Genomic DNA, 26,785 nt, shown 5'->3' on the forward strand with positions numbered 1-26,785 from the left:
TACCACTCATAACTCAACTCTGGCAGTGTGATAAAGGCTGCAACCATGGCCTGCCTTTCTAGAAGCTGCCTGCACAACACACACTATATTTGATGGAGCACAGCACTTTGTGAAGCCTCCAAGGGGTAACCATTTACAGAATTAAAATAAACTGGACCGTTCACATGAGAGCTGCATTAACTGGGTAAAAACAGACCGACCTGACATAGCTAATATAACACAATGTCAACAGAGCGGTTGGAATAGCAGCACATCGGAATTTAAAATTAGAATAAACAGGGACGGAAGATGGCTAGCTAGAAGCTTTTCAAGCCACAGAAGGGGGCATCATTTACTTTCACTCAACAGCCATTAAATATCCTCCATGCCTGATTGGGTCATTAAAGAAACAATGAGTAGTGCCTGTGCACCAGCAGATAACCACTCTCCTACTGGAGAAGCCACAGGATAAAGACGCTAGTGATGGGGAAATATGCAAGTTACATTTTGCAATATTACTTTTGGATGATATTATATCAATATTTGACTCGGTATTGATTTTTTTTGCAACTGTAGTGTAAGCTAGAGCTAATATCGGCTCTACCGGCGCCAGAACGTCAGTATTTTTCATCCTGGAGCTTGTTCTCCATCTTTTAAAATAATGAGCAAACATGTTTTCAGTGCTTTTATTTCCCAGACTGACCAAAACTTGTTTTCTCATGCTCGCTCATATCGCTCTGCAGCAGACATAATATAGCAAGCAATGTTTGGCACATTAAAAAAATAAATCGCATATAGGGCTGGGCGATATGGCCAAAATATTTTATGTTTTTGAATAATAAAAGTTCTACATTTGCTTTCTGAGTAGTAAGTGATCCTAGGGTGGCAACACATACAGTCTAAATAATTTCAATGAGAGTTTCTCCATTCAGATTGGTTTATACGGTTCAATTTAACTTAAACCAAAAATAATTTCCTGCATTTCCATCAATATCTGCATTTCCTGCACTGAATTTGAGATCATTTCCATACTGCCTTGATATGGGCAAAACTAGTAGGCCCTAATTTGACCAAATATTGCAATTGCGATTTAGATCAAAACACTTGGGTGAACTTTTTGAATCATGGAAATATGTTTTTTTTTATAATTCTAGCTAGTTATAATATAAATTACAGTGGACACTTTGAATACAGTGTTTGACATGACAACGAATGAAAATGCCATGGATGAGTTATTGTGACAGGGTAGGAACCAAAGTGATGTTCAGTGTTTCCTAGTGGACCCTATAATCTTTGGCTACATTAAATCTTTATTCACGTAGCCAATATATTCATGCTTCCCCTACTCTTTGATTTAGAAGATACTGTTGCACAAACATGCTGATTTAAGCCTCCACTGGTGTCAGGCTGTATTAGCTGGATACGTTTGCTCTGACTCAGTACTTGTATTAGCTAGCCAGCTAACAAGCCATTAGCATTAGTGGCTAACACGATTTAGCTTAACTTACTAAGAAAATACAAACTTGCCGTTTGCAGATGTAAGAAACACAAACTAATATTGTAATTATAGAACACTTGTGGATTTATATTAAGATCAAAGTGGAAACAACATTGTTGCATGTGCTGCATTGACCACGCACACTTCATGAAAGTGTCTCATGGTCAAGCAACAAATGAGTGACAGGGGATGGGACTAGGTCTATATGGAAAGCATCACTCTCACATACTTGAGAGAGCGAGAGAGAAAACGTCCATTTGTATAGTTACACACCGCATCACATTTAACAAAAAAAATATATAGAATCGTGAGAATCGCAAAACATCTTGCAACGGCACCAAAGTATCTTATCACGAGGTCCCTGGCAATTCCCAGCCCTAATTATAATGAACTGCTGGTCTGGGGCCTGGGAGTCGGGCTGTGACCACCCATTCAAATGAAGGGGAGAACCACAAACATAACCTCAGAGCAACGCGGTTCCATTAGAAAGTCGGGGCTAAAATCAACAGAACAGAAGGAAATGGGTTTCTATTTCTAATCACGCAACGAGGAAATGCCTTGATTTATTTTTTCCTGTGTCTGACTTATTGGTCTGCAGATTGTGAAGATAAATACACAGCCTGGTCATCAAGCTGGAGGGGATGAGAAAGGAACTGTCATTGCACGTGACACCTGCTCCCCGTCACATCCTAATGTAAGTCGGTCTTGAGCATGAAACACACCGAGAACCTATAAATGCCGATAAGATACTTATCATAGTGGGAGGCCGTTCCTTCTCTTGCTAGAACAAAAAAATGGTACCTGCTGAGTGCCAACCCGGTAGCAACAAACCTAACGATTCTACTTGTAGCATTGTAATGCTCGTCAGTGGCCAACAACTGGACTTTTTGCCAATCAGAGAGCACGAGGGAGCCAAAATAAGGGGGGCATTTTCTACGTACATCCACAGATGAGCCAGTCACACTACATATGCAATGTAGCTATGGGATGGGTAGCTAGCCAAATGCACACAACACCAAATAGTTCCTCCAAGCTAGCAAATCACTGTAGCTAGTATTGGCATATTTAAAAATCACAACGAATTCTCTAGTTCCCCTGAAACAGGCGTGTTAGCTGCCGAGTTAATGCAGTGTCCTTAGCGATTCTATATTGTGGTAGATAGCAAATATGCTAACGTTAGCTAGCTAAACATTTGGCTATAGGCTGGCAGTATGGGATGATGAAGTGTGAATTAAATTGTTTCTTGGCTAGTATCAACAAGGGCTTTCTACAAAATAGCAACATTAGCACAGATAACTTGGAATCTAGACCATAAGCAAAGAGCACAGATATGCCAAACAAGGATGAACACAAAAGTGACTGCCAACACTGTTCAGAGGTGCTATCTACTGTTGGCAGGCAAACATTTGACAATCCTACTGGTGTGTCGGAGCTTTTATAGGGCTGCGCCTAAGACTCAGGTCACATGACATCTCGTCGAGAGCGGTAAGGCATGGAAGATGCATTCCAGCCTGAGGATCAGCCCTACGGCAGCATTCAGACTGTAGAATAGCAACTCCATTGACCCCATCTGCTGTCTGTCAACAACACAGGACATTCAGACTAACTTCAGAAGGGCATCAGCCCAACCATGATCACAAGACCTGATTTAACGTGCCAATTTAAAAAAAGGTCATAATCATGCAGCCACAGACAGTTGTGTTCATGATAATTTCTACTTTAATGATGTATACCGCCAAGGGCATGTTTCGCTGATCAAACAGCAGCCCTGGTTGATCTGACCACACAGCCTTCGTTCTACTGTGGGTTCAGACAGCCATAGAAACTTCCATCTTTATCTAAAAGGGAGTTAGGCAATGCATTAAAACAATGTGGTAGAGTAAATATAAGCAAGTCGGTGAGTGTGCCACTGGTCTGATTGACCCTGACAACTAAGCATACAAACCCACTTCACACCTGTAAAACTAAACCCCAGCTCAAACATCAAACAGGAGAGTACTAACAATCTCCAGGGTTTAAAAGGATACTTCAGGATTTTGGCAATGAGGCCCTTTATATACTTCCCAGTGTTAGATGAACATGTGGTTATCATTGTTGTCTCTGTGTCCAGTATGAAGGAAGTTAGAGGTAGTTTCGCTACGTTAGCACTGACTTGAAGTCTATGGGTATCTGCTAGCATGCTAAAATCCCAAAGTATACCTTTAATGCGGGCAATAGCATCCCATGTTTCCAGCATTACAGGAAGCCACACAGCAACAACATCGGCTAGGATCTGTAGCAGACATAAAAGGCTACCAGCACAAAAAAAATCAGCTTGGTTTTCAAAACATAGCGTGGGTCATCAGAGGACAGCAGCTTTTCTAAGCGGCATAGGTACCGAAAGGGAATGAATCCAAGGGATATGAATGTAGGCAATACGCACGGTTTATCACAGAAATATGTGCAATCCTGAGCATAAGAACAAACACCACAGACCCTGATATTGACAGGTAAAGCAATAAATAATACCAGCAACATTACCATGACAGCCAACATGCTTACTGGGCCAAAAATCACACAAACCGCTAAATGCAAAGTAGAGCAAATGGGTCGAGAGCTCTACACCAAAATGAGGTGCACTACTAGTAACTAATTGGTGGCTACATGGATGGTTTCTACTACACCCTTTGGTGTAAATCTTCTGTTTGGTCTTCACGGTTTGATCATCAACGCCATGCCAAATCAACTGCTCTCATTCCCTCCAGGCATTTCATTACACCAAGACTCAAGTCATTTACCAGGCCTTGGCTAGACAGACTGGCCTCTGGTCAAAGGAGGCTGAACCCATGATTAGGTCATCGGAGGCAGCTTGTTATCCCACAGTTCTGAGATCTGTTTACATAAGATCAGAAGAAATATGTATGCAGGCCGTGGATTAGATACGAACCAAAACCTAGGTCATGAAAAGCACAGTTTGCATTGAAATCAAATCAAAAGTGTTTAGTAGGCACATGGGAAAGTGGGAAAACATTATACCCTGAACGTTTTAAAATTTACTGGAGCTGAAGTAAAAACAAAATGGCCAACAAACTGCAAACATGAAGTACAAGTACAGAATGTACAGATTTTAAGGATGCAGCATTCAAATTCCTGGATCTATGGAATGAGGTCCAACCTAAAACAGCACATGTTAAGGCCAATCAAGTATGCCATGAGAGAGCATGAGCTGCAGAAATTAACATGAGCTTTGTGAACCAGAGGGAGGAGAAAGAAAAACAGTGCTGTTGCATAATGGTGAGGGATTTCAGTTTTACTGTGGCAAAGGCAAATCTCTCTGGTGAATGTTAGGCCTATCATTTTGTCTAGCAGCACCCACACTGATCCTGCCTAGGCCTGCATGCAAGCATTTCACAAGGCATCTATGTACCCAAAGAAGACTGCCCCGAATGTGTTTTTCTAGGAAGCTTATGGCTTTAAAAATACTACAAAATGGTACAGAACCCATATCCCTAGTACCCTATAGGATACTTGGCAATAAGACACCAGTGCCTCCTGGTTAACAATGCAGAATTGAAGACTGGACTATCAACATTTTACCATCTGGCTCGAAGCAAGAAAACATTGTTGACTAGTTTCATAGCCAATAGAATTTAGCCTAGCTTTCCAGTTCAAGAATAGCATTAGGCCTAGATTAGAAAAACTGCACCAATAGGCCTATATCACAGCTATCAGCACTAGACCAATAAGCATGATGTAAGAAATCTGTGTTTTATCAATGAAAAAGGCACATGGTACAATACGATTCTCCAAGGTCTAAATTAGAAACGCAGAAACGGCTAGACGACAGGACAGAAGTATTCCATCATTTGGGAGGAATCCTCCAGAGGCAACAGCAAGGTTTTCTGAGCAGGCACAAGAAGCTGGTTATGTGGAAAGCACACACACGATCCATTCAGGCATAAGAGACCTGGGCTTCATCTCTCTGCACTCGCAAATGTGAGTGGCCCGTTATTTACAGGGGAGTGCATATCATTTTTCTTGGCGTTTCAGCTTTGTTCTAATAGGCTAGCACCACTGACAGCTAATTAGACTAACTGTTACACAACTCCAAAGTCATGGAAATAAAAGGAATCAATTGTATTTCACAATATGGTGTGGGGTGTATTGTATTTCAGATACAGCATTATCAAGATGTGATCTAGGAGCCGATACAAAGCCAATAGTAGACGTTGGCCAAAATTCATTAGTTTACCTTTTCACTAACATGACGAAGATATTTTTGTCATATCAAACAACAAAAAAGAGAGACTGAGCAGTGATGCCCCTTGTGGTAGTCCTCCAGGAGGCCTTAGCAGTGAAGCGGATGATTAAGTGGTTCACCATCAGGAATGAGTGCATAAGTACATGATACACAGCATTAGCTTAATGGCAGGGCTGTGACCGTAATGGAATTATGGATGACCGTTTTTGTTCAGACAAATGGCTGCATTATAACATACATGAAAGAAAGAAAAAAAAAGGTAAACCCATATTTTCTCTTCTCTTCCACTCCGGACTGCATGTGCTGCTGCTGCTGTAGGGAGGGGGGTGTTGCCTAGGCAACATGACTAGTTTTCTACAACACCTTGTAGTTTCAAAAATGAGCAAAGTTTCATCATGTTGTAAAGTGGCCATGTAACTGCGGAAACGGTCTTAACCACACAAATGCCCAGCCGCCCCGTCTTCAGTCAGTGGTGCGTTCCATACACAAAAAAACAGGAATTATTTAAATAACAACGATTATTTTATTTTCATGACGGTCCTTCATCCATAATCACGTTACATGATTATACTGTAATTGTGCCAGCCTTACTTAAATGGGCAGGACGTAACACTCCAAAAGTACACAGCTCATATCCTGCTCACTAACCTCAGTGAGCCAGGGCTTAGTGCACTGCTAACAACAACAGCTGTAAAATAACATCACAGACACAGCAAACCGTGCATTTGACAGCCCTGTGGGCTGGACCACAAATCTACCATCCAAAAATAGCCTTGCGCTCAAAAGTATTATAATAATGAATGCTAGCAGGTTAGGAACGTGTTTGCTGGCTTCATAAATGCTAGCCATTTTGCAATCCCATTAGCTTTGCTAGCTAGCTGGATAGATACAGAGATTAGCTGGCTAGTTAGCTACAGTAGTTGGCTACTGACATCAGACTTAGCCTGTTCCACCATTTGCAAAATGCATACAGACATTTGAATATAGCACAAGAAAAAGAGAAACAGGACACGGTAGACATTTGAATGTACAATGCATTCCAAAAGTATTCAGACCCGTTGACTTTTCCACATTTTGTTTGCCTTATTTTAAAATAATGACAAAGTGAACAGATTTAGACATTTAGACAAATGTATACAGAAAATACAGAAATACCTTATTTACTTAAGTATTCAGAACCTTTGCTATGAGACTCAAAATTGAGCTAGGATGCATCCTTTTTCCATTGATCATCCTTGAGAAGTTTCTTCAACTTTATCGGAGTCCACCTGCGGTAAATTCAATTGATTGGACATGATTTGAAAAGGCATATACCATTCTATATAAAAATTCCCACGGTTGACAGTGCATGTCAAAGCATAAACCAAGCCATGAGGTAGAAGAAATTGTCCGTAGAGCTCAGAGACAGGATTATGTCGAGGGCACAGATCTGGGGAAAGATACCAAAACATTTATGCAGCATTGAAGCTCCAAGAACAGTGGCCTCCATCATTCTTTAATGGAAGAAGTTTGGAACCACCAAGACTCTTCCTAGAGCTGGCCTAACTGAAAAATCGGGGGAGAAGGGCCATGAGCAATCGAAGAACCCGATGGTCACTCTGACAGAGCTCCAAAGTTCTGCTGTGGAGATGGGAGAACCTTCCAGAAGGACAACCATCTCTGCAGTATTCCACCAATCAGGCCTTTATGGTAGAGTGGCCAGATGGAAATCTCTCCTTAGTAGAAGGCACATGACAGCCAGCTTGGAGTTTGCCAAAAGGCACCTAATAGCCCAAATGACTCAGACCATGAGAAACACAATTCTCTGTCCTGATGCAACCCTGATTGAATTATTTGGCATGAATGCCAAAAGTCACATCTGGAGGAATCCTAGCACCATCCCTACGGTGAAGCATGGTGGTGGCAGCATCATGCTGTGGGGATGTTTTTTCATCAGCAGGGACTGGGAGACGAGTCAGGATCGAGGGAAAGATGAACAGAGCAAAGTACAGAGAGATCCTTGTTGAAAACCTGCGCTCAGGACCTCAGACTGGAGCGAAGGTTCACCTTCCAACATGACAACGACCCTAAGCACACAGCCAAGACAACACAGAAGTGGCTTCGGGACAAGTCTTTGAGTGGCCCAGCCAGAGCCTGGACTTGAACATCTCTGGAGAGAGCTGAAAATAGCTGTGCAGCGACGCTCCCCATCCAACCTGACAGAGCTTAAGAGGATCTGCAGAGAAGAATGGGAGAAACTCCCAAAATACAGGTGTGCCAAGCTTGTAGCGTCAAACCCAAGACTCGAGGCTGTAATCGCAGCCAAAGGTGTTTCAACAAAGTACTGAGTAAAGGGTTTAAATACACATATATATATATATATATATATATATATATATATATATATAAATATATATATAAAATCAGGTTTCATAGAAATTGTTTCAATTTTTATATATACAAAGCAAAACCTGATTTTGCTTTGTCATTATGAGGTATTGTATTTAGATAGGGGGGACACTTAATCAGTTGTAGAAAAAGGCTGTAAACTAACAAAATTTGGAAAGAGGGGCTCTGAATACTGTAGACACATGATGTGTTCAGAATACAAAAGCTGCATGAACTGTCAAGTGTAGACACAGCCTTAGTCATGCGTTCCTATTTTATGGGTGGTCCCAGCATTCAAACCTACTGGCCCGGAGTGACAAGTGCCATGCTCTACCAAAAAAAAAAGAGAAGAAAAAAGACAAAGAAAACCTACTCGCCTGAATTTAACAGAACGTACACTACGATGCCTGTTATAGCCTGCTGCTTTAGATCCTTGCATGGAGGGAAACTTTTGGGATGTGTAACTCCAGACCTCTACTCTTGTCCAGGAAACCTAATCAACACACACACACCTGAGCTGCTGGCTGAATTATTCAAAGAGTACAGTGCTCCATTTACTCTGAGGCATTATAGGAATAAGCACCTCAGGAGAAACACAGACAACCACCGCTACATCTAAAAGGGAATGTACTCTAAAAACACTACACCTAACCCAAATCCTAACCACACAATTCAAAACTTAAATCTCACAAGAGAATGGTTAACTGACGAGCAAACCCTGCATTACTGGAGTACCTTTATAATGTCATATTTACAGGTATCCTAATGTTCCTACTGCAAGCATAGGCAACTACAGTAGATGGTTGGAAGATAATTATAATACATTTGTACACTGCAAATTGACCACAACAAAGCCCAAAAATACATGTTCAAATATAATCATTTTATACGTTGATTACACAGACACGATCAAGAACAATTAGAGGGAAAACACAGGAACAGATTTCTTAAAGTAAATTATTTTCTGGCTGATATCTTTTTTTTTTTTTTACAAAAAAAGTAAAACTTCCCAGTTGTGTTGTTATCTATATAGGATCAGGCCTGTTGTTGTTGTTGCATTAGTAAAACCATAGGGGTGGCATATATTTCAAAATATATAGTTTGAAAATATATACATGTTACCAGTGTTCATGATTAGACCTAAATTAGGAAATGTATCCATATTTTTATGCAATTGTTTCCATTTTCTCCCATCTCAATGGGTTACATTTTATTTTCTCATAAGAACTTTCACTACATGTGGGAACTGATCAAGAGCACACATGCCCAAAGAACATCCAAACCTGAAAAGCAGGGCAGTGAAAACACACCCAGTGACTAAATTCCTCAAAGGTCAGGTGACGGGCAAATTATTCTACTTTTAAGAGAACAAAAACACCGACACAAAAAAAGAAGTGTGGCCTGGAACATATCTTTTAATCTAGAAACCAATCAGAAATCAGCCAGAAGAGACAGTGACCTCACAGGGATAAACTTCTGGCATGTCTTACTGAGGCCCCTGCCAGCAGCTCACCATCTACGGGAGTCAGACAACACTGTCCAACACCAGAGGGCTATTTCTAGCAGCAGTGGATCATGCTTCATCTCTTACACACTCCTTCATCCAAACTGTAATGTACCCCAAACCATAGTTGAAGAAAGGAAAGGAGAGTGCAAACCTGTAAGCTAGTTAACATCTAACAGGTATCGTCTCATATGTGAATTAGAGTTAGGAGCAGTGTGACCGTGCGTCGGATGGATGCTGGAACTGTCGTTCAAACTTGGCAATATAAATCTATCTTTAAAATGTTGGAGAAAGGAAAACACAGGTCATCTTCGTAAGGGCATTACTTTGTAAATACCCTACCAAAGTGTGCTTTGTCATGACAACCCAGCATACGAGCATGACTATGAATAAAGCTCGCTCTTCACTAGGATCTCCACCGTGGTCAATCTAACAAACTGAGGGCAATCAATAACAAGGGTAGACAACTACAGTAGATGGTTGGAAGATAAATAATACATTTGTACACTGCAAATTGACCACAACTAAGCCCAAAAATAGATTTTAAAATATAATAATTTTATACCTTGATGTACTGGGCCGTTCGCACTATATATTTTGAAATATATGCCACCCTTATGGTTTTACTAATGCAACAACACGAGGCTGTCAGCTAGAAAATAATTTACTTTAGGAAATCTGTTCCTGTGTTTTTCTTGATCGTGTCTGTGTGTTTATGGTATTGATCACATTTAAAGGGAGAAATTCTACAACGGGTTGGTCAAAAAAAGCATTGTGATTGGTTGAGGCGTGCTCTAAGCCACACTAAAAACACGTTTCGCATGGGTAAGCCTTTGACGCAAAAATTGGAATATTGTTTTCTGTTACAGCTGAGAGAGCACTGCTCATCCACTGTCCCATCAGCCCAGCCAGCCAAGCTCTTAAGACCAGGGTTTTCCTGCAGTCCTTGGATTAACAATCATTGATGTCAGAACCAGGGTTACCATAAGTTTAGAAACATGCCAGGAATATAGGTAAGCTTTACGGCAGGCGAAGTGAAGCAGCCTGTACACAGCAGGAACAACAATTGAGAGTAGAGACAAAAGTCATGGTAGTGACTTTGAAAAAACAGAGCTTTTAGGCAAAGTATGGTTCTTCAGAAAAATGACTTTACATGTTCCTATAAAACAATAAGGCCTAAAATACATGTCACGGGCAGCAGTATAATTTGAACACATTTCTGATCTAATCCAACAGTAATAGTCATGGGCTGCACACTTGATTGGATTCACAAAGCAGTTTGACTACATTTAGGCCTAGTAGATAAAAGCTTTAGTCACCAATAAGAAACACCATGAAAGAGGTAAAATACCTCATGAAACACCCTCCGTTTCAACCTCTCCCTCTTACAGGTCACTTTAGAGTTGAAAAAAAATCTACATTTCCAAAACACAGACCATATAAACCTGCATTTAAAACCATTAAACTTGCATTTTCTATAGCTTACAATGAAATTGCAGTCTTTATTGCAAAAATTATGCATATTATTATGCATATTTCTAATGATTGTCATAGAAAGAATGTAACTGGCTACATTTCTTAATAATTTTCTTGAAGTTAAACCTAAAATCAAATCAAACTTTGCCACATGCGCCGAATAAAACAAGTACAGACTTTACCACGAAATGCTTACAAGCCCTTAACAAACAGTGCAGTTCAAGAAGAAAATATTTACCAAGTAGGCTAAAATAAAAAGTAACACAATAAGAATAACAAGGCTTTATACAAGGGGTATTGGTAACGAGTCAGTGTGCAGGGGTACAGGCTATTTGAGGTAAACTGTACAAGTAGGTGGGGGCGAAGTGACTATGCATAGGTAACAAGCAAACAGTGAGAAGCAGCAGTGTACAAATGTACAAGAGGGGGGTCAATGTAAATTGTCCGGTGGCCATTTTTAGCAGTCTAATGGCTTGGGGGTAGAAACTGTTGAGGAGCCTTTTGGTCATAGACTTGGCACTCCAGTACCGCTTGCGGTGTGGTAGAAGAGAAAACAGTCAATAACTCATGTGACTGGAGTCTCTGACAATATTATGGGCCTTCCTCTGACACCACCTAGTATATAGGTTCTGGATGGCAGGAAGCTTGGCCCCAGTGATGTACTGGGCCGTTTGCACTACCCTCTGTACCGTCTTACAGTCAGATGCCGAGCAGTTGCCATACAAGACGGTAATGCAACCGGTCAGGATGCTCTTAAGGGTGCAGCTGTAGAACCTTTTGAGGATCTGAGGGCCCATGCCAAATCTTTTCAGTCTCCTGAGCGGGGAAAGGTTTTGTCACACCCTCTTCACAACCGCCTTGGTATGTTCGGACCATGATAGTTTGTTGGTGATGTGGATGCCAAGGAACTTGAAGCTCTCAACCTGCTCCACTACAACCCAATTGATGAGGGGCCTGTTCGGCTCACCTATTCCTGCAGTCCACGATCAGCTCTTTTGTCTTTCTCACATTGAGGGAGAGGTTGTTGTCCTGGCACCACACTGCCAGGTCTCTGACCTCCCTATAGGCCATCTCATCATTGTCGGTGATCAGGCCTACCACTGTTGTGTCGTCAGCAAACTTAATGGTGGCGTTGGAGTCGTGTTTGGCCACGCAGTCGTGGGTGAACAGGGAATACAGGAGGGGACTAAGTACACACCCCTGACGGGCCCCAGTGTTGAGGATCAGCGTGGCAGATGTGTTGTTGCCTACCCTTACCAGCTGGGGGCAGCCCGTCAGGAAGTCCAGGATCCAGTTGCAGAGGGAGGTGTTTAGTGCCAGGGTCCTTGGCTTACTGATAAGCTTTGAGGGCACTATGGTGTTGAATGCTGAGCTGTAGTCAATGAATAGCATTCTCACATAGGTGTTCCTTTTGTCCAGGTGGGAAAGGGCAGTGTGGAGTACCATTGAGATTGCGTCATCTGTGGATCTGTTGGGGCGGTACGCAAATTGGAGTGGGTCTAGGGTGTCCGGGAGGATGCTGTTGATGTGAGCCATGACCAGCCTTTCAAAGCACTTCATGGCTACCAACATGAGTGCCACGGGGCGGTAATCATTTAGGCAGGTTACCTTCGCTTCCTTGGGCACAGGGACTATGATGGTCTGCTTGAAACATGTAGGTATTACAGACTTGGTCAGGGAGAGGTTGAAAATGTCAGTGAAGACACTTGCCAGTTGGTGCGCACATGCTTTGAGTACACATCCTGGTAATCCGTCTGGCCCAGCAGCTTTGTGAATGTCGACCTGTTTAAAGGTCTTGCTCACATCAGCTACCGAGAGCGTTATCACACAGTCATCCATAACAGCTGGTGCTTACATCCATGCTTCAGTGTTGCTTGCCTCGAAGTAAAAATTTGGTAAAACTGATTTAAGTTTGCCTGCCTCAACTTCTTTGGGACTGGGGGGCAGTATTGAGTAGCTTGGATAAAAAGGTGCCCAGAGTAAACTGCCTGCTACTCAGGCCTAAAAGCTAGAATAGGCATATAATTAGCAGATTTGGATAGAAAACACTGAAGTTTCTAAAACTGAATGTCGGAGTATAACAGAACTCATATGGCAGGCAAAAACCTGAGAAAAATCCAACCAGGAAGTGGGATATCTGAGGTTTCTGTTTTTTCAAGTCATTGCCTATCGAATATACAGTGTCTATGGGGTCATATGCACTTCCTAAAGCTTCCAATAGATGTCAACAGTCAATAGAACCTTGTTTGAGACTTCTACTGTGAAGGAGGGGGGATTGAGAGCTGATTGAGTCCGGTGTCTGGCAGAGTGCCATGAGCTCAGTCTCGCTCGCTCCGATGAGAGTTAGCTGCATTCCATTGCATTTCTACAGACAAAGGAACTATCCGGTTGAAACATTATTGAAGATTTACGATAAAAACAAACTAAAGATTGATTCTATACTTCGTTTGACATGTTTCTACGAACTGCAATATGACTTTACGTCTGAACTTTCGCCTGGACTTGCCCGCGCCTCCTGAGTTTGGATTTGTGTACTAAACGCGAGAACAAAATGAGGTATTTGGACATAAATTATGGACTTTATCGAACAAAACAAACATTTATTGTAGAACTGGGATTCCTGGGAGTACATTCTGATGATCATAATATATAATAATAATAAATGCCATTTAGCAGACGCTTTTATCCAAAGCGACTTACAGTCATGTGTGCATACATTCTACGTATGGGTGGTCCCGGGAATCGAACCCACTACCCTGGCGTTACAAGCGCCATGCCCTACCAACTGTGCTACAGAAGGACCATCATCAAAGTGAATATTTATAATGTTATTTCTGACTTCTGTTGACTCCACAACATGGCGGGTATCTGCATGGCTTGTTTGTGTGTCTGAGCGCCGTACGCAGATTACTGCACGTTTTGCTTTTTCCGTTAAAAAATTGAAATCTGACACAGCGGTTGCATTAAGGAGAAGTTTATCTAAAGTTCCATGTATAATAGTTGTATCTATTATCAATGTTTATTATGAGTATTTCTGTGAATTGATGTGGCTCTCTGCAAAAATCACTGCATGTTTTGGAACTACTGAACATAATGCCAATGTAAAATTTGATTTTTGGATATAAATATTCACTTTATTGAACAAAACATACATGTTTTGTGTAACATGACGTCCTATGAGTGTCATCTGATGAAGATTATCAAAGGTTAGTGATGAATTATATCTATATTTCTGCTTTTTGAGACTCCTCTCTTTGGCTGGAAAAATGGCTGTGTTTTTCTGTGACTTGGTGGTGACCTAACAACCGTTTGTGGAGCTTTCGCTGTAAAGCCTTTTTGAAATCAGACACTGTGGCTGGATTAACGAGAATTGTGTCTTTAAAAATGGTGCCTAATACTCGTGTGTTTGAGAAATTGTATTTATGAGATTTCTGTTGATTGAATTTGGCGCCCTGCAATTTAATTGGCTGTTGGCGAGGGGTTCCGTTCCCAGACAGGTTAACCTTTTATAACTAGGGGGCGCTATTTTAATTTTTGGATGAAAAACGTTCCCGATATTTTGTCACGAAAAGATGCTCGACTATGCGTATACTTGACAGCTTTGGAAAGAAAACACTCTGACGTCTCCAAAACTGCAAAGATATTGTCTGTGAGTGCCACAGAACTGATGTTACAGAAAAAACCCAGATAAAAATACAATCAGGAAGTGCTGCATTTTTTGAAACCACCTCATGGCAATGACTCCTTATATGGCTGTGGAGAAGCTAGGAGTCAGCTTACCTTTTCCACGTTTTCCCCAAGGTGTCTGCAGCATTGTGACGTATTTGTAGGCATATCATTGGAAGATTGACCATAAGAGACTACATCTACCAGGTCCTCCGTCGCAATTATTGCGTAATCCCCAGCTGCAGTATTTTTCCGTTTGCCTCTGATGAGAAAACGACTGCCAGGAATGATTTTTCATCTAATAGAATTGTGAAAAACACATTGAGGATTGATTCTAAACAACGTTTGCCCTGTTTCTGTCGATATTATGGAGCTAATTTGTTTTTTTTTCTCTCTTAGCCAAACGTGATGAACAAAACGGAGCCATTTCTCTTACACAAATGATCTTTTGGGAAAAAATTAACATTTGCTATCTAACTGAGTCTCTCGTAATTGAAAACATCTGAAGTTCTTCAAAGGTAAATTATTTTATTTCAATGCTTTTCTTGTTTTTGTGAAAATGTTGCCTGCTGAATGCTAGGCTTAATGCTATGCTAGGCTATCAATACTCTTACACAAATGCTTGTGTAGCTTTGGTTAAAGCATATTTTGAAAATCTGAGATGACAGTGTTGTTAACAATAGGCTGAGCTTGCGTTTCAATATTTTTATTTCATTTAATTTGCGCTTTTCATGAATAGGAAACGTTGCGTTATGGTAATGAGCTTGAGGCTATGATAACGCTCCCGGATACGGGTTTGGCGTCGCAAGAAGTTAATCTGCCAATTTTTTACAATTTATTTGTAATAATGACAATTACAATAATACTGAATGAACACTTATTTTAACTTAATATAGTACCTCAATAAAATCTATTTAGCCTCAAATAAATAATGAAACATGTTCAAGTTGGTTTAAATAATGCAACAACAAAGTGTTGGGGAAGTAAAAGTGCAATATGTGCCATGTAAAAAAGCTCAAGTTTGAGTTCCTTGCTCAGAACATGAGAACATATGAAAGTTGGTGGTTCCTTTTAACATGAGACTTCAATATTCCCAGGTAAGAGGTTTTAGTTGTAGTTAATATAGTTTTTATAGGACTATTTCTCTCTATACCATTTGCATTTCATTAACCTTTGTCGATTGAATGTTCTAATAGGCACTTTAGTATTCAAATCAAATTTATTTATATAGCCTTTCGTACATCTGATATCTCAAAGTGCTGTACAGAAACCCAGCCTAAAACCCCAAACAGCAAGCAATGCAGGTGTAGTATTGCCAGTGTAACAGTATAGCTTCCGTCCCTCTCCTCGCTCCTCACTGGGCTCGAACCAGGAACACATCAACAACAGCCACACTCGAAGCAGCATTACCCATCGCTCCACAATAGCCGCAGAACAAGGGGAATAACTACTCCAAATCTCAGCGCGAGTGAGACGCTATTAGCGCGCACCCCACTAACCATTTCACATCGGTTACACCTGCAATCAGGCTGGCTGATAGGCTTGAAGTCATAAACAGCGCTGTGCTTGCAAAGAGCTGCTGGCAAAATGCACAAAAGTGCTGTTTGAATGAATGCTTACGAGCCTGCTGCTGCCTACCATCGCTCAGTCAGACTGCTCTATCAAATATCAAATCATAGACTTAATTTTAACATAATAACACACAGAAGTACGAGCCTTTGGTCATTAATATGGTCGAATCCGGAAACTATCATTTCGAAAACAAAACGTTTATTCTTTCAGTGAAATACGGAACCGTTCCGTATTTTATCTAACGGGCGGCATCTCTAAGTCTAAATATTCTTGTTACATTGTGCATCCTTCAAATGTCATGTCATAATTACGCAAAATTCTGGCAAATTAGTTCGCAATGAGCCAGGTGGCCAAACTGTTACATATACCCCGACTCTGCGTAAAATGAACGCAAGAGAAGTGACAATTTCACCTAGTTAAAATTGCCTGCTAACCTGGATTTCTTTTAACTAAATATGCAGGTTTAAAAATATATACTTCTGTGTATTGATTTGAAGAAAGGCATTGGTGTTTATGGTTAGGTACAGTCGTGCTTCAATTGTGCTTTATTCTCAAATGCGCTTTTGTTAAATCATCCCCCAGCGTTGCATCGATTATATGCAACGCAGGACACGCTAGATAAACTAGTAATATCATAAACCATGTGCAGTTAACTAGTGATTATGATTGATAATTTTTTATAAGATAAGTATAATGCTAGCTAGCAACTTACCTTGGCTTCAACTGCATTCACGTAACAGGCAGGCTCCTCGTGAAGTGCAATGAGAGGCAGGTGGTTAGAGCGTTGGACTAGTTAACCGTAAGGTTGCGAGATTGAATCCCAGAGCTGAGAAGGTAAAAATCTGTCGTTCTGCTCCTGAACAAGGCAGTTAACCCACTGTTCCTAGGCCGTCGTTGAAAATAAGAATGTGTTCTAACTTCTTGAGTGTAGGGGGCAGGATTTTCATTTTTTGGCTAAAAACCGTACCCATTTGAAACTGCCTATTTTTCAGGCCCAGAAACTAGAATATGCATATAATTGTCAGATTACGATAGAAAAACACTCAAAGTTTCCAAAACTGCCAAAATATTGTCTGTGAGTATAAGAGAACTGATATTGCAGGCGAAAACCTGAGGAAAGTCAAACCAGGAAGTGCTGTTTTTCCTGAAAGCTCTGTTCCATTGGATGCCTTGCCTCCATTTAAAAGGGATATCAACCAGATTCCTTTTCCTATGGCTTCCTCAAGGTGTCAGTCTTTAGACATAGTTTCAGGCTTTTATTTTGAAAAATGAGCGAGAAAGAAAGATAGCAGTGCGTCAGTGGATAGCTGGGTGTTCGCAGAGTTTTGCTTGCGCAGAGTGGGGCAGCCATTGTCTCTCCCTCTCCTATTGAAAAAGTGACAGTCCCGGTTGATATATTATCAATTATATATTTTAAAAACAACCTGAGGATTGATTATAAATAAACGCTTGACATGTTTCTGTGGACATTACGGATACTATTTGGAATTTTCGTCTGCAATGTCATGACCGCGCGAGCCTGTGGATTACTGAACATAACGTGCCAAACAAATGGAGGTATTTTGTATATAAAAATAATCTTTATGGAACAAAAGGAACATTTATTGTGTAACTGTGAGTCTCGTGAGTGCAAACATCTGAAGATCAAAGGTAAGCGATTTAAATCTATTGCTTTTCTGACTTTCGTGACCAATCTACTTGGCTGCTAGTGTTTGTAATATTTTGTTTTACTGAGAGAGATGTTCTTACATAAAAACGCTTGTTATGCTTTCGCTGAAAAGCTGCATTGAAATCTAACACGCTAGGTTGATTAACAACAAGCTAAGCTGTGTTTTGTTATATTGCACTTGTGATTTCATGAAAATTTAATATTTTTAGTAATTTAATTTGAATTTGGCGAGCTGCAATTCAGCGGGTGTTGATGAAAATGATCCCGCTAAAGGGATGGGTGCGCCAAGAAGTTAACTGACTTGCCTAGTTAAGCAAACGTTTTTTCTTTAATATATATGTTTTTAAATCGAATTAAAATAGATTTAAATTAAATGTAAAAAATGTAATTAAATAAAAAATCATCGTCCATAAATACCGATTTCCGATTGTTATGAAAACTTGAAAAATCGGCCATTCCGATTAAATCGGTCGACCTCTACTCTGGACAGACCTGAAAATAGCTGTGCAGCTACGCTCCCCATCCAACCTGACAGAGCTTGAGAGGATCTGCATAGAAGAATGGGAATAGCTCCCCAAATACAGGTATGCCAAGATAGTAGATACCAAAGAAGACTCAAGGCCGTAATTGCTGCCAAAGGTGCTTCAAAAAAGTACTGAGCAAAGGGTCTGAATACTTTTGTAAATGTGATATTTCTGTGTTTGCTTTGTCATTTTGTCATATGGGGGGTAGTGTGTGTAGATTGATTTGGGGGGGAATTTAAAACATTTTAGAATAAGGCTGTAATGTAACAAAATGTGGAAAAAGGGATCTGCATATTTTGAGTGCACTGTATATTATGCTGGAAAAAGTCAGTTATAAAGTATTCTGTCCTTGTTAAAAACAAGTTGTCATCCAATAGGCTCGATTAAATGTCCAATATCCTCGCCCATGTGGAAATTCTGTAACAGTAATGTTGTTATCTGATGGGCCGACCGCATTCTGTCCCCCATGAACATTTGGTGACGGCGAAAATTACTTAAAAGTAGTCAAGACGACAAGCTTGATTGAGCCTCTGCCATGTATATCTCACTAGGTCAGGATATTTAAGTCTCCATATATAATATATTTAAGCCGCCACTAGTTCCAATACAGTTGAAGTCGGAAGTTTACATATACCTTATAGGCTGACCACACCGCTCAGCATCGTGTGCGCGAGCATTGCAAAATACATTGAGGAATCTGTGCTATTCAATTATTGAGCGTCTGCGTTGATAAGAGATAAAATTGAAGTAATTCCTATTTCTGATGTAGATTGCGATGCAAGTTCTGCCTCTCCCATCTCTTCATTGGTTTATAGAAGCACGGGCCATCTCCTCATTGGATATATCCACGTGGGTGATTGAATGACGAACTGTGTTGCCGGTCGGTGTAGTAATACTATTAAAAGTTTAGATTTCAATCACCATATAAGTCCAAAGAAGAAAACGCCTGGAAAGAGGAGAAATTACTAGAAACGATTCGGTTGACCGTTTTGTGTGTGGATTAATTGTCGCAGTAGAGCACCTTGTGCATTTCAGATAAAATAACAACCTACCGTTTATATCCCAGGACAAATTAACTAGCAACAGCAAGCTAGCTAAATAGGACAAATTAGCTAGCAAGTACTAGCTATTGATATTTTAACCTGCGAGTCGTGATCAAGTTTGGTGTAGTGGGACAAAATAAATGTATGCATGGTGCACACGAGACAGTTTGGGTTCAGTGTTGGCCGAATCCATTTGTTATTTTACCTTTATTTAACTTGGCAAGTCAGTTAAGAACAAATTCTTATTTTCAATGACGGCCTAGGAACAGTGGGTTAACAGTGGGTTCACTGCCTGTTCAGGGGCAGAACGACAGATTTGTACCTTGTCGGCTCGGGGGTTTGAACTTGCAACCTTCCGGTTACTAGTCTAGCGCTCTAACCACTAGCCTACCCTGCCGCCCCCACTGTTTCACAATTCCTGACATTTAATCAGAGTAAAAATTCTTAGGATCACCAATTTATTTTAAGAATGTGAAATGTCAGATTAATAGAGAGAATTATTAGTTTCAGCTTTTATTTATTTCATCACATTCCCAGATGGGTCAGAAGTTTACATACACCCAATTAGTATTTGGTAGCATTGCCTTTAAATTGTTTAACTTGGGTCAAATGTTTTGTGTAGCCTTCCACAAGCTTCCCCCAATAAGTTGGGTGAATTTTGGCCCATTTCTCTTGACAGAGCTGGTGTAACTGAGTCAGGTTTGTAGGCCTCCTTGCTTACGCGCTTTTTCAGTTCTGCTCACAAATTTTCTATAGGATTGAGGTCAAGGCTTTGTGATGGCCACTCCAATCCCTTGACTTTGTTGTCCTTAAGCCATTTTGCCACAACTTTGGAAGACCCATTTGCGACCAAGCTTTAACGTCCTGACTAATGTCTTGACATGTTGCTTCAATATATACAGTCGTGGCCAAAAGTTGCATCTTCACAAGGTTCTTTGCTGTTGATCAGCACTTTTTGCACCAAAGTATATTCATCTCTAGGAGACAGAACATGTCTCCTTCTTGAGTGGTATGACGGCTGTGTGGTCCAATGGTGTTTATACTTGCGTACTACTGTTTGTACAGATGAAGGTGATATCTTCAGGCGTTTGGAAATTGACTTGTGAAGGTCTACAATTTTTTCCTGAGGTCTTGGCTGATTTCTTTTGATTTTCCCATGTCAAGCAAACAGGCAATGCGTTTGAAGGTATGCCTTGAAATACATCCACAGGCACACCTCCAAATGACTCAAATTATGTCAAATAGCCTATCAGAAGCTTCTAAAGCCATGACATAATTTTATGGAATTTTCCAAGCTGTTTAAAGGCACAGTCAACTTAGTGTATGTAAACTTCTGACCCACTAGAATTATGATACAGTTAATTTCGAGTGAAATAATCTGTCTGTAAACAATTGCTGGAAAAAAATACTTGTGTCATGCACAAAGTAGATGTCTTAACCAACTTGACAAAACTATAGTTTGTTAACAAGAAATTTGTGGAGTGTTTGAAAATGTGTTTTAATGACTCCAACCTAAGTGTATGTAAACTTCTGACTTAAACTGTATATCCATGACATTCGTGATTTCCTTAAGTGATAGTTTGATTTCCTTTACGGTCCATTGAGGTATTTAAAACTGTTATAATCTCCCACAATAATAAGACTTTTGTATTGCTTGTAGGATTGATAAATTATTATATTATAAAGTATTATATTTTGTCACCATAGCATCACCCACCTGTAGCACGTGCTCCAGCAGGTATATCTCTCTGGTCACCCCCAAAACCAATTCTGTCTTTGGCCGCATCTCCTTCCAGTTCTCTGCTGCCAATGACTGGAACGAACTACAAAAATCTCTGAAACTGGAAACACTTATCTCCCTCACTAGCTTTAAGCACCAACTGTCAGAGCAGCTCACAGATTACTGCACCTGTACATAGCCCACCTATAATTTAGCCCAAACAACTACCTCTTTCCCTACTGTATTTATTTGATTTATTTTGCTCCTTTGCACCCCATTATTTTTACTTCTACTTTGCACATTCTTCCACTGCAAATCTACCATTCCAGTGTTTTACTTGCTATATTGTATTTACTTTGCCACCATGGCCTTTTTTTGCCTTTACCTCCCTTATCTCACCTCATTTGCTCACATCGTATATAGACTTGTTTATACTGTATTATTGACTGTATGTTTGTTTTACTCCATGTGTAACTGTGTCGTTGTATGTGTCGAACTGCTTTGCTTTATCTTGGCCAGGTCGCAATTGTAAATGAGAACTTGTTCTCAACTTGCCTACCTGGTTAAATAAAGGTGAAATAAAAAATAAAATTATTATTATTTTTTTTTTTTAAGACACGTGGATGTTTTTCCCAATACCATGAAGCATACAGAGTTCTAAAAACACTTCTGGGTGCCATGTGCTGTACACTAAACAGAGGAATGTCCAAACACCTGATTTCCGGTCTCTAAATGCACATTTACACGCAACATTCATGCCCCCGCCTGACTGACCTCTCTGGCTACATGCAGCCTCAGCTGCCAGGGCTGTGTAGTGCAACCATTTTACTTGCATTTGTTCCTAAATACTTTACTGTGCCACCTGTAAATGTAATTTAGGAGCACCAGTGCGCCTAGAAAGAATCATTAATATCTAAAATATTTGCTCCTAAATTACTTTGTGCACCTACATTTTTTAACTTAGGCGCACATGTGCTCCTTGTAAAAAAAAGTTCAGCGTAGAGCCCTGCATGAGAGGAAACTGGTCTTGTAAGCACCTCAGACCAAGACAGTTTCTGAGAAGCTCTACACCATAACACGGAAGCGGTCACTCACGGCTGTATGTTATGCAACACTGGTTAAACATTTCACATAATTGTTCAAGTGGAAGCTTATGCCTGTGTATACATAGGGTAGTGACCAAAAGGCTTATACTTCCTGAGAATGTTCCATTTCTCTCATCCAGAAACATGCAAGACATAAGGCATTCTTGTGCACGTAACCATTTCTGTTCCTTCAGCAGGTTACGTAATCCAGGCTCATTTGGGTGTGACTGATGGTTAACAGAGGCAGTGCAGAAGAAGTGTTTGCATGCTGTCAAGCTCCCTCAAAAACCTGTAGATTATTACAGGGCCATTTGTTCACATTACATAACATAATAGCCTAAATACCTTAAAGCTCTGGAAAAGATGCTAACCCTTGTGAAATGCTGCCCCTGTATCTCAAACTGGTTAATGCTTACTTCGTAGCCTTACTGGGGTTGTCCTGAATTCTGTTAACTTTTAAAACGTGTTTCTAGCAAGATAAAGGCATGAACAAGACCCTATTAGTTAAAGGGCAGGCCCGACCTACCTGTAGTAGCGTGACTGCAGGTACGTGGAGCACACGGCTTTGGACACGTGGCTGGCCGAGCCAAAGTCGATCACTTTCACCCGGTAAGGCTGTCGCACCGGGTCCACCAGCATAATGTTCTCCGGCTTCAGGTCAGCGTGGATCAGGCCCAAGCTCTTGAGCTTCTTCAGCGCAGTGGCCACCTGCTGTAAGACCGGTCTGATCACCTTCAATGGCAGCGGGCTGAACTTGTTCTGCTTGAGAAAGTCATAGAGGTTTTGCTCCAGCATTTCAAACACCAGGCAAGTGTGGCTGCGGTGCTGGAAGCACTCGAATGCCCGCACCAGGTTGTGCTCATCAGCGTTCTCCCCACTCAGATGGGCAAGGATGCCCACCTCAATCTGGCCCTGCCTTGCATACGATGGGTGGTTCTTCAAGATCTTGATAGCCACAACCTCCCCTGTGCCTCGCTTCCAACACTTCACCACCTGTCCGAAGGTGCCACGACCTAGGAACTCCAGCACCTCATAAGTGTTCTTCATGGAGCACAAGACCTCGTGCTGCACCAACTGGTAGTCCCCATCCCCTGCCGCATTACGAGCCCCAGTCCCACCAACATTCTGTTTGGGGGACACTCCCCCCATGGTGTTCTTGTTCCCTACATTAGTTTGCAACATGGCAGGTATCATGGAAATGTCCTCCACTATCTGCATGGCTTTCCCACTGTTCTCCACTCACCCTTACAGTTCAGCCCACATCGCAGGAAGCTGTCCAATTAGAGCACAGTGGAGGTTTGAACTACCCCCTTCACCTTGTTCACTGCTGCTTCTCTAGCCACAGTCCCCGAAACCCAGGGTGACTGCACCTACACTGCTGTCCCCCTGCAGCCTCAGTTTCTCTGGACCCTTGCCTTGACAGGCGGGTGTCGTTTTTTGGAGCAACTCCCTGTGTACTTCTTTCAGGGATGTAGCTGCCTGCAAAGATAAGTCCTGCCCACTCTGGGGTCTACAAGACACTTTCGTCTTAATTGAAAGGAGGATATTGGTAGGCTTAGCAATGCCAAGGTTTACTCCACTTATATAGGTCTGCAGGGTCCTCCTATGAAAAACACAGCGATTGAGCTCAACTGTGGGTTTCTTCACACTGCAAAAGGCACTTGTTTGGGTTTGATAAACGTGTGGTGGGTAGACCAAAATGTGTGAGGTCATACCTGTAAGAGAGAAAGGGGAATGGTTAGTTTACTTGAACTACTTCATTTCTGTAAATTCATCTTTAGGGAGTTAAATGCAATTTAGCCAGACACATTGTTGTTATGTGGGTGATTGGTGGAAGTTGTATTGAGAAGGATAACAAAGCATGTTAATGAGGATGCACTCAAACATTTCAGTTAGATCAGATAGAAATTGGGGGAAAGGCAGGCATGCTATTTGTTCAATAGCAAGCTATACTGGGGCATTCAGCAAAAAACTCAAAACTAAACGTAATGAGGGGGATCGCATAACTCTGTGGGCGAGCTATGCTGCCTGTCACTCAGGCAGGAAAAGCAGAGAAAGCAAAAAGGTAACTACAGCAGATAAGAGCAGCTTTATTCAACCAGCAAACTGTGACACTATAGACCACAGGCAAACAGAGACAGACCATCTGCTTGCACGTCAAAAGATAAGCATTCAGCATAAACTGTTTAAAATGTAAGCTTGCCTCTATAGTCTCTGTTGGAGTACCAGCAAAGTTGGGAAATATGACAGGTTTAGCTGTGCTGCTGATTATAGTTAGTGTTTGCTTCAAAGTATGGGAAGGTTTTATGCTGACATGGCACTAGTTACAACTAGAGTTACTAACACCTAACTCAAAGTCCTCCTGGCATGTATGGAAAGGCTATTTTGATATAGGCACGATGCACCAATAATGAAGGGGATGGTTTTTTACTGATTGTTTATCCTGTGTCTTTCCCACTCAAACGCCCACATGGAAAACCACAAAGCCCCAGCCAATATAACTGGATTTTCAAATCCAAATGACTGGAGGTCTCAACCCCAAGGGGTAAAAAAAACATTGATAGAATCAAACAAAAATTACCACATTCAGGAGCACACTTCTGTGCAAGTAGTGCACTTACAACTCCCTCGCTGTGAGTCACATCAGCCAGACAAACTAGTTACACCTTAGGGTACAAATATGCCAAGTTCAGACCGGCTAATGGGTGTCTTCTGTATATAAAAGGATCTACATTACTTCAGTTCCTAATTGAAGTAATATTGAAAACAAAATATAAAACATGGCTAGCTTTACTAAAGCATGTCATCCTACCAAAAGGAACTGTGCAAAACAAAACTCACATTAAAAAAAATGGTTCGCACTCCGGGGTTCCCCCTTTCTTTATCATTATTTTCATATGCTTGTCAGACACTTGGTACTTAGTGTGGTAGCTACTAAAACAGAGCCAGCTGCAATGCCTGCTGTCCCTACACCACACCCCAGCAAAGTTAGGAGACCCTAGCCCAGTATTGAGTTACACTCCGCCTCACCATTTCTGGATTAGAAGGCTGCCTGCTATAAAAGGCCACGTGTAAATCATCAACAAATGGGTGAGTTGCAGAGTAGACTGAGGGGTATGGGTGATTGATAAAAACACCTGACTACGTGGCTTCAAGGAAGTAACTAAACTAGTAGTGTTAAGGCAGAAATCCACTAGTATGTATATTATGCAGCGAATATTTTATCTAGCTATATGACAGAGTTATAAAATATGGTTATTATAAGCTATCTGGCTGGTGAATGTTACGTTAGCTAGCTAAGCGTTTAATGTTAGCTTGTCAGCAATGGTATAGCTATAGGGAGGACATGGGATTAAACGCGCCCCCTCACTGATCGTGTGCAGTACTGTCACAGTATATTTGACATGTGGCTAGTCCACAAAATGTAGCTAGCTATTAAATATGAACGTTGGCTAACCAGTTAGCTTGTAAATTCAAGTTGTAGCTAGTAAGTTAAAGTTGTAACATTAGCTAGCTAACGTTTGCTAACTAGCCAAGATTGGTATCTGAATTAAAGATTCGCTCGCTAACTAAACTATGTACAGTATGGGTAGGAGAATGGAGATGGCAATAATTAGCTAACCCCCCCCTCAAAAAAAAATCAATTAACGAAATGTAGTTACAAACCAAAGGACGAATCAAAAAGTCAACCCAGGCTGACGAACAAACTTTTTGCTAACGTTAGCTAGCTTGACATATTTGCTAGCTAACGTGAAACGAACTATTTGCTAGATATCTAACTACCGACGAAATGCATAAAAATATAAGTTGGGCTTGGTATTATTGTAGCACACATACCTTTATTAACAATAGTAAATGACAGAATCCACGGCTTCTCTGAACATGCTAACGAGTTAACAAGTACCCACACCATGCTCGGTTTGCCTGCAATGCTGCCATCTTGTTCTCTTAGACAACGAGGATCTCGATAAACCCACCATCTCCCACATGTTAAACTCCAAATAACTCACGTATTACACCATTAAATGAAACCAGTCTTCGTCCACTGCGTAGTTAACAACTGCCAGTTTCGGGAAAAAATGGCTCTTGTTTTCGTTTCAAGGGCCACGAAACCCATATTTCTAACCTTTGTGGGGACCAGTTGTTCCAGAGACCGCACTGTTCCAGCACTTTGCTCGTTGTTGCTGAGTCCCTCCCCACCCCTGTTGCGTGTGGAATGTTTGAGAGTCATGGAACAAGAGCAGAGAAATCGACTCACCATGAGCTGATTTTTGAGAAATGTGCTTGACATCAAAACTACATTTTAAACTACAACAATGAACATTTATTAAAGATAAAAACAAAAAACTATGACAGATTTGTGCAAATGTGGACATTCCCCATCGCCTCATGTGATCAGTTACAGCAATCCAATTATAGTACCAATTTCAAAATTAATTTAA

The 26,785-nt window shown here is 41.0% G+C and overlaps 1 protein-coding gene across 5 annotated transcripts in view; it reads right to left on the reverse strand.

Moving 5' to 3' along the window:
- The window catches only part of LOC118395892 (homeodomain-interacting protein kinase 3-like), a 46,449-nt gene extending 19,876 nt beyond the window's left edge, over nt 1-26,573 (reverse strand). For 2 of the 5 annotated variants that reach the window (XM_035789935.2, XM_035789930.2), the window contains exons 1-2: nt 26,354-26,541; nt 22,870-24,058 (exon numbers count right to left, since the gene is read on the reverse strand). In XM_035789935.2, the coding sequence (XP_035645828.1) occupies nt 22,870-23,561 (692 nt within the window). In that variant the 5' untranslated portion in view covers nt 23,562-24,058; nt 26,354-26,541. Of the gene's footprint in view, nt 1-22,869; nt 24,059-26,180 lie in introns of all 5 variants that reach the window. The other 3 variants (XM_035789933.2, XM_035789932.2, XM_035789931.2) reach the window with 3 other exon arrangements.
- Nucleotides 26,574-26,785: the final 212 nt, after the last annotated feature.

The sequence above is a fragment of the Oncorhynchus keta genome, chromosome 17, assembly GCF_023373465.1.
Source record: "Oncorhynchus keta strain PuntledgeMale-10-30-2019 chromosome 17, Oket_V2, whole genome shotgun sequence".
NCBI lineage: Eukaryota > Metazoa > Chordata > Actinopteri > Salmoniformes > Salmonidae > Oncorhynchus > Oncorhynchus keta.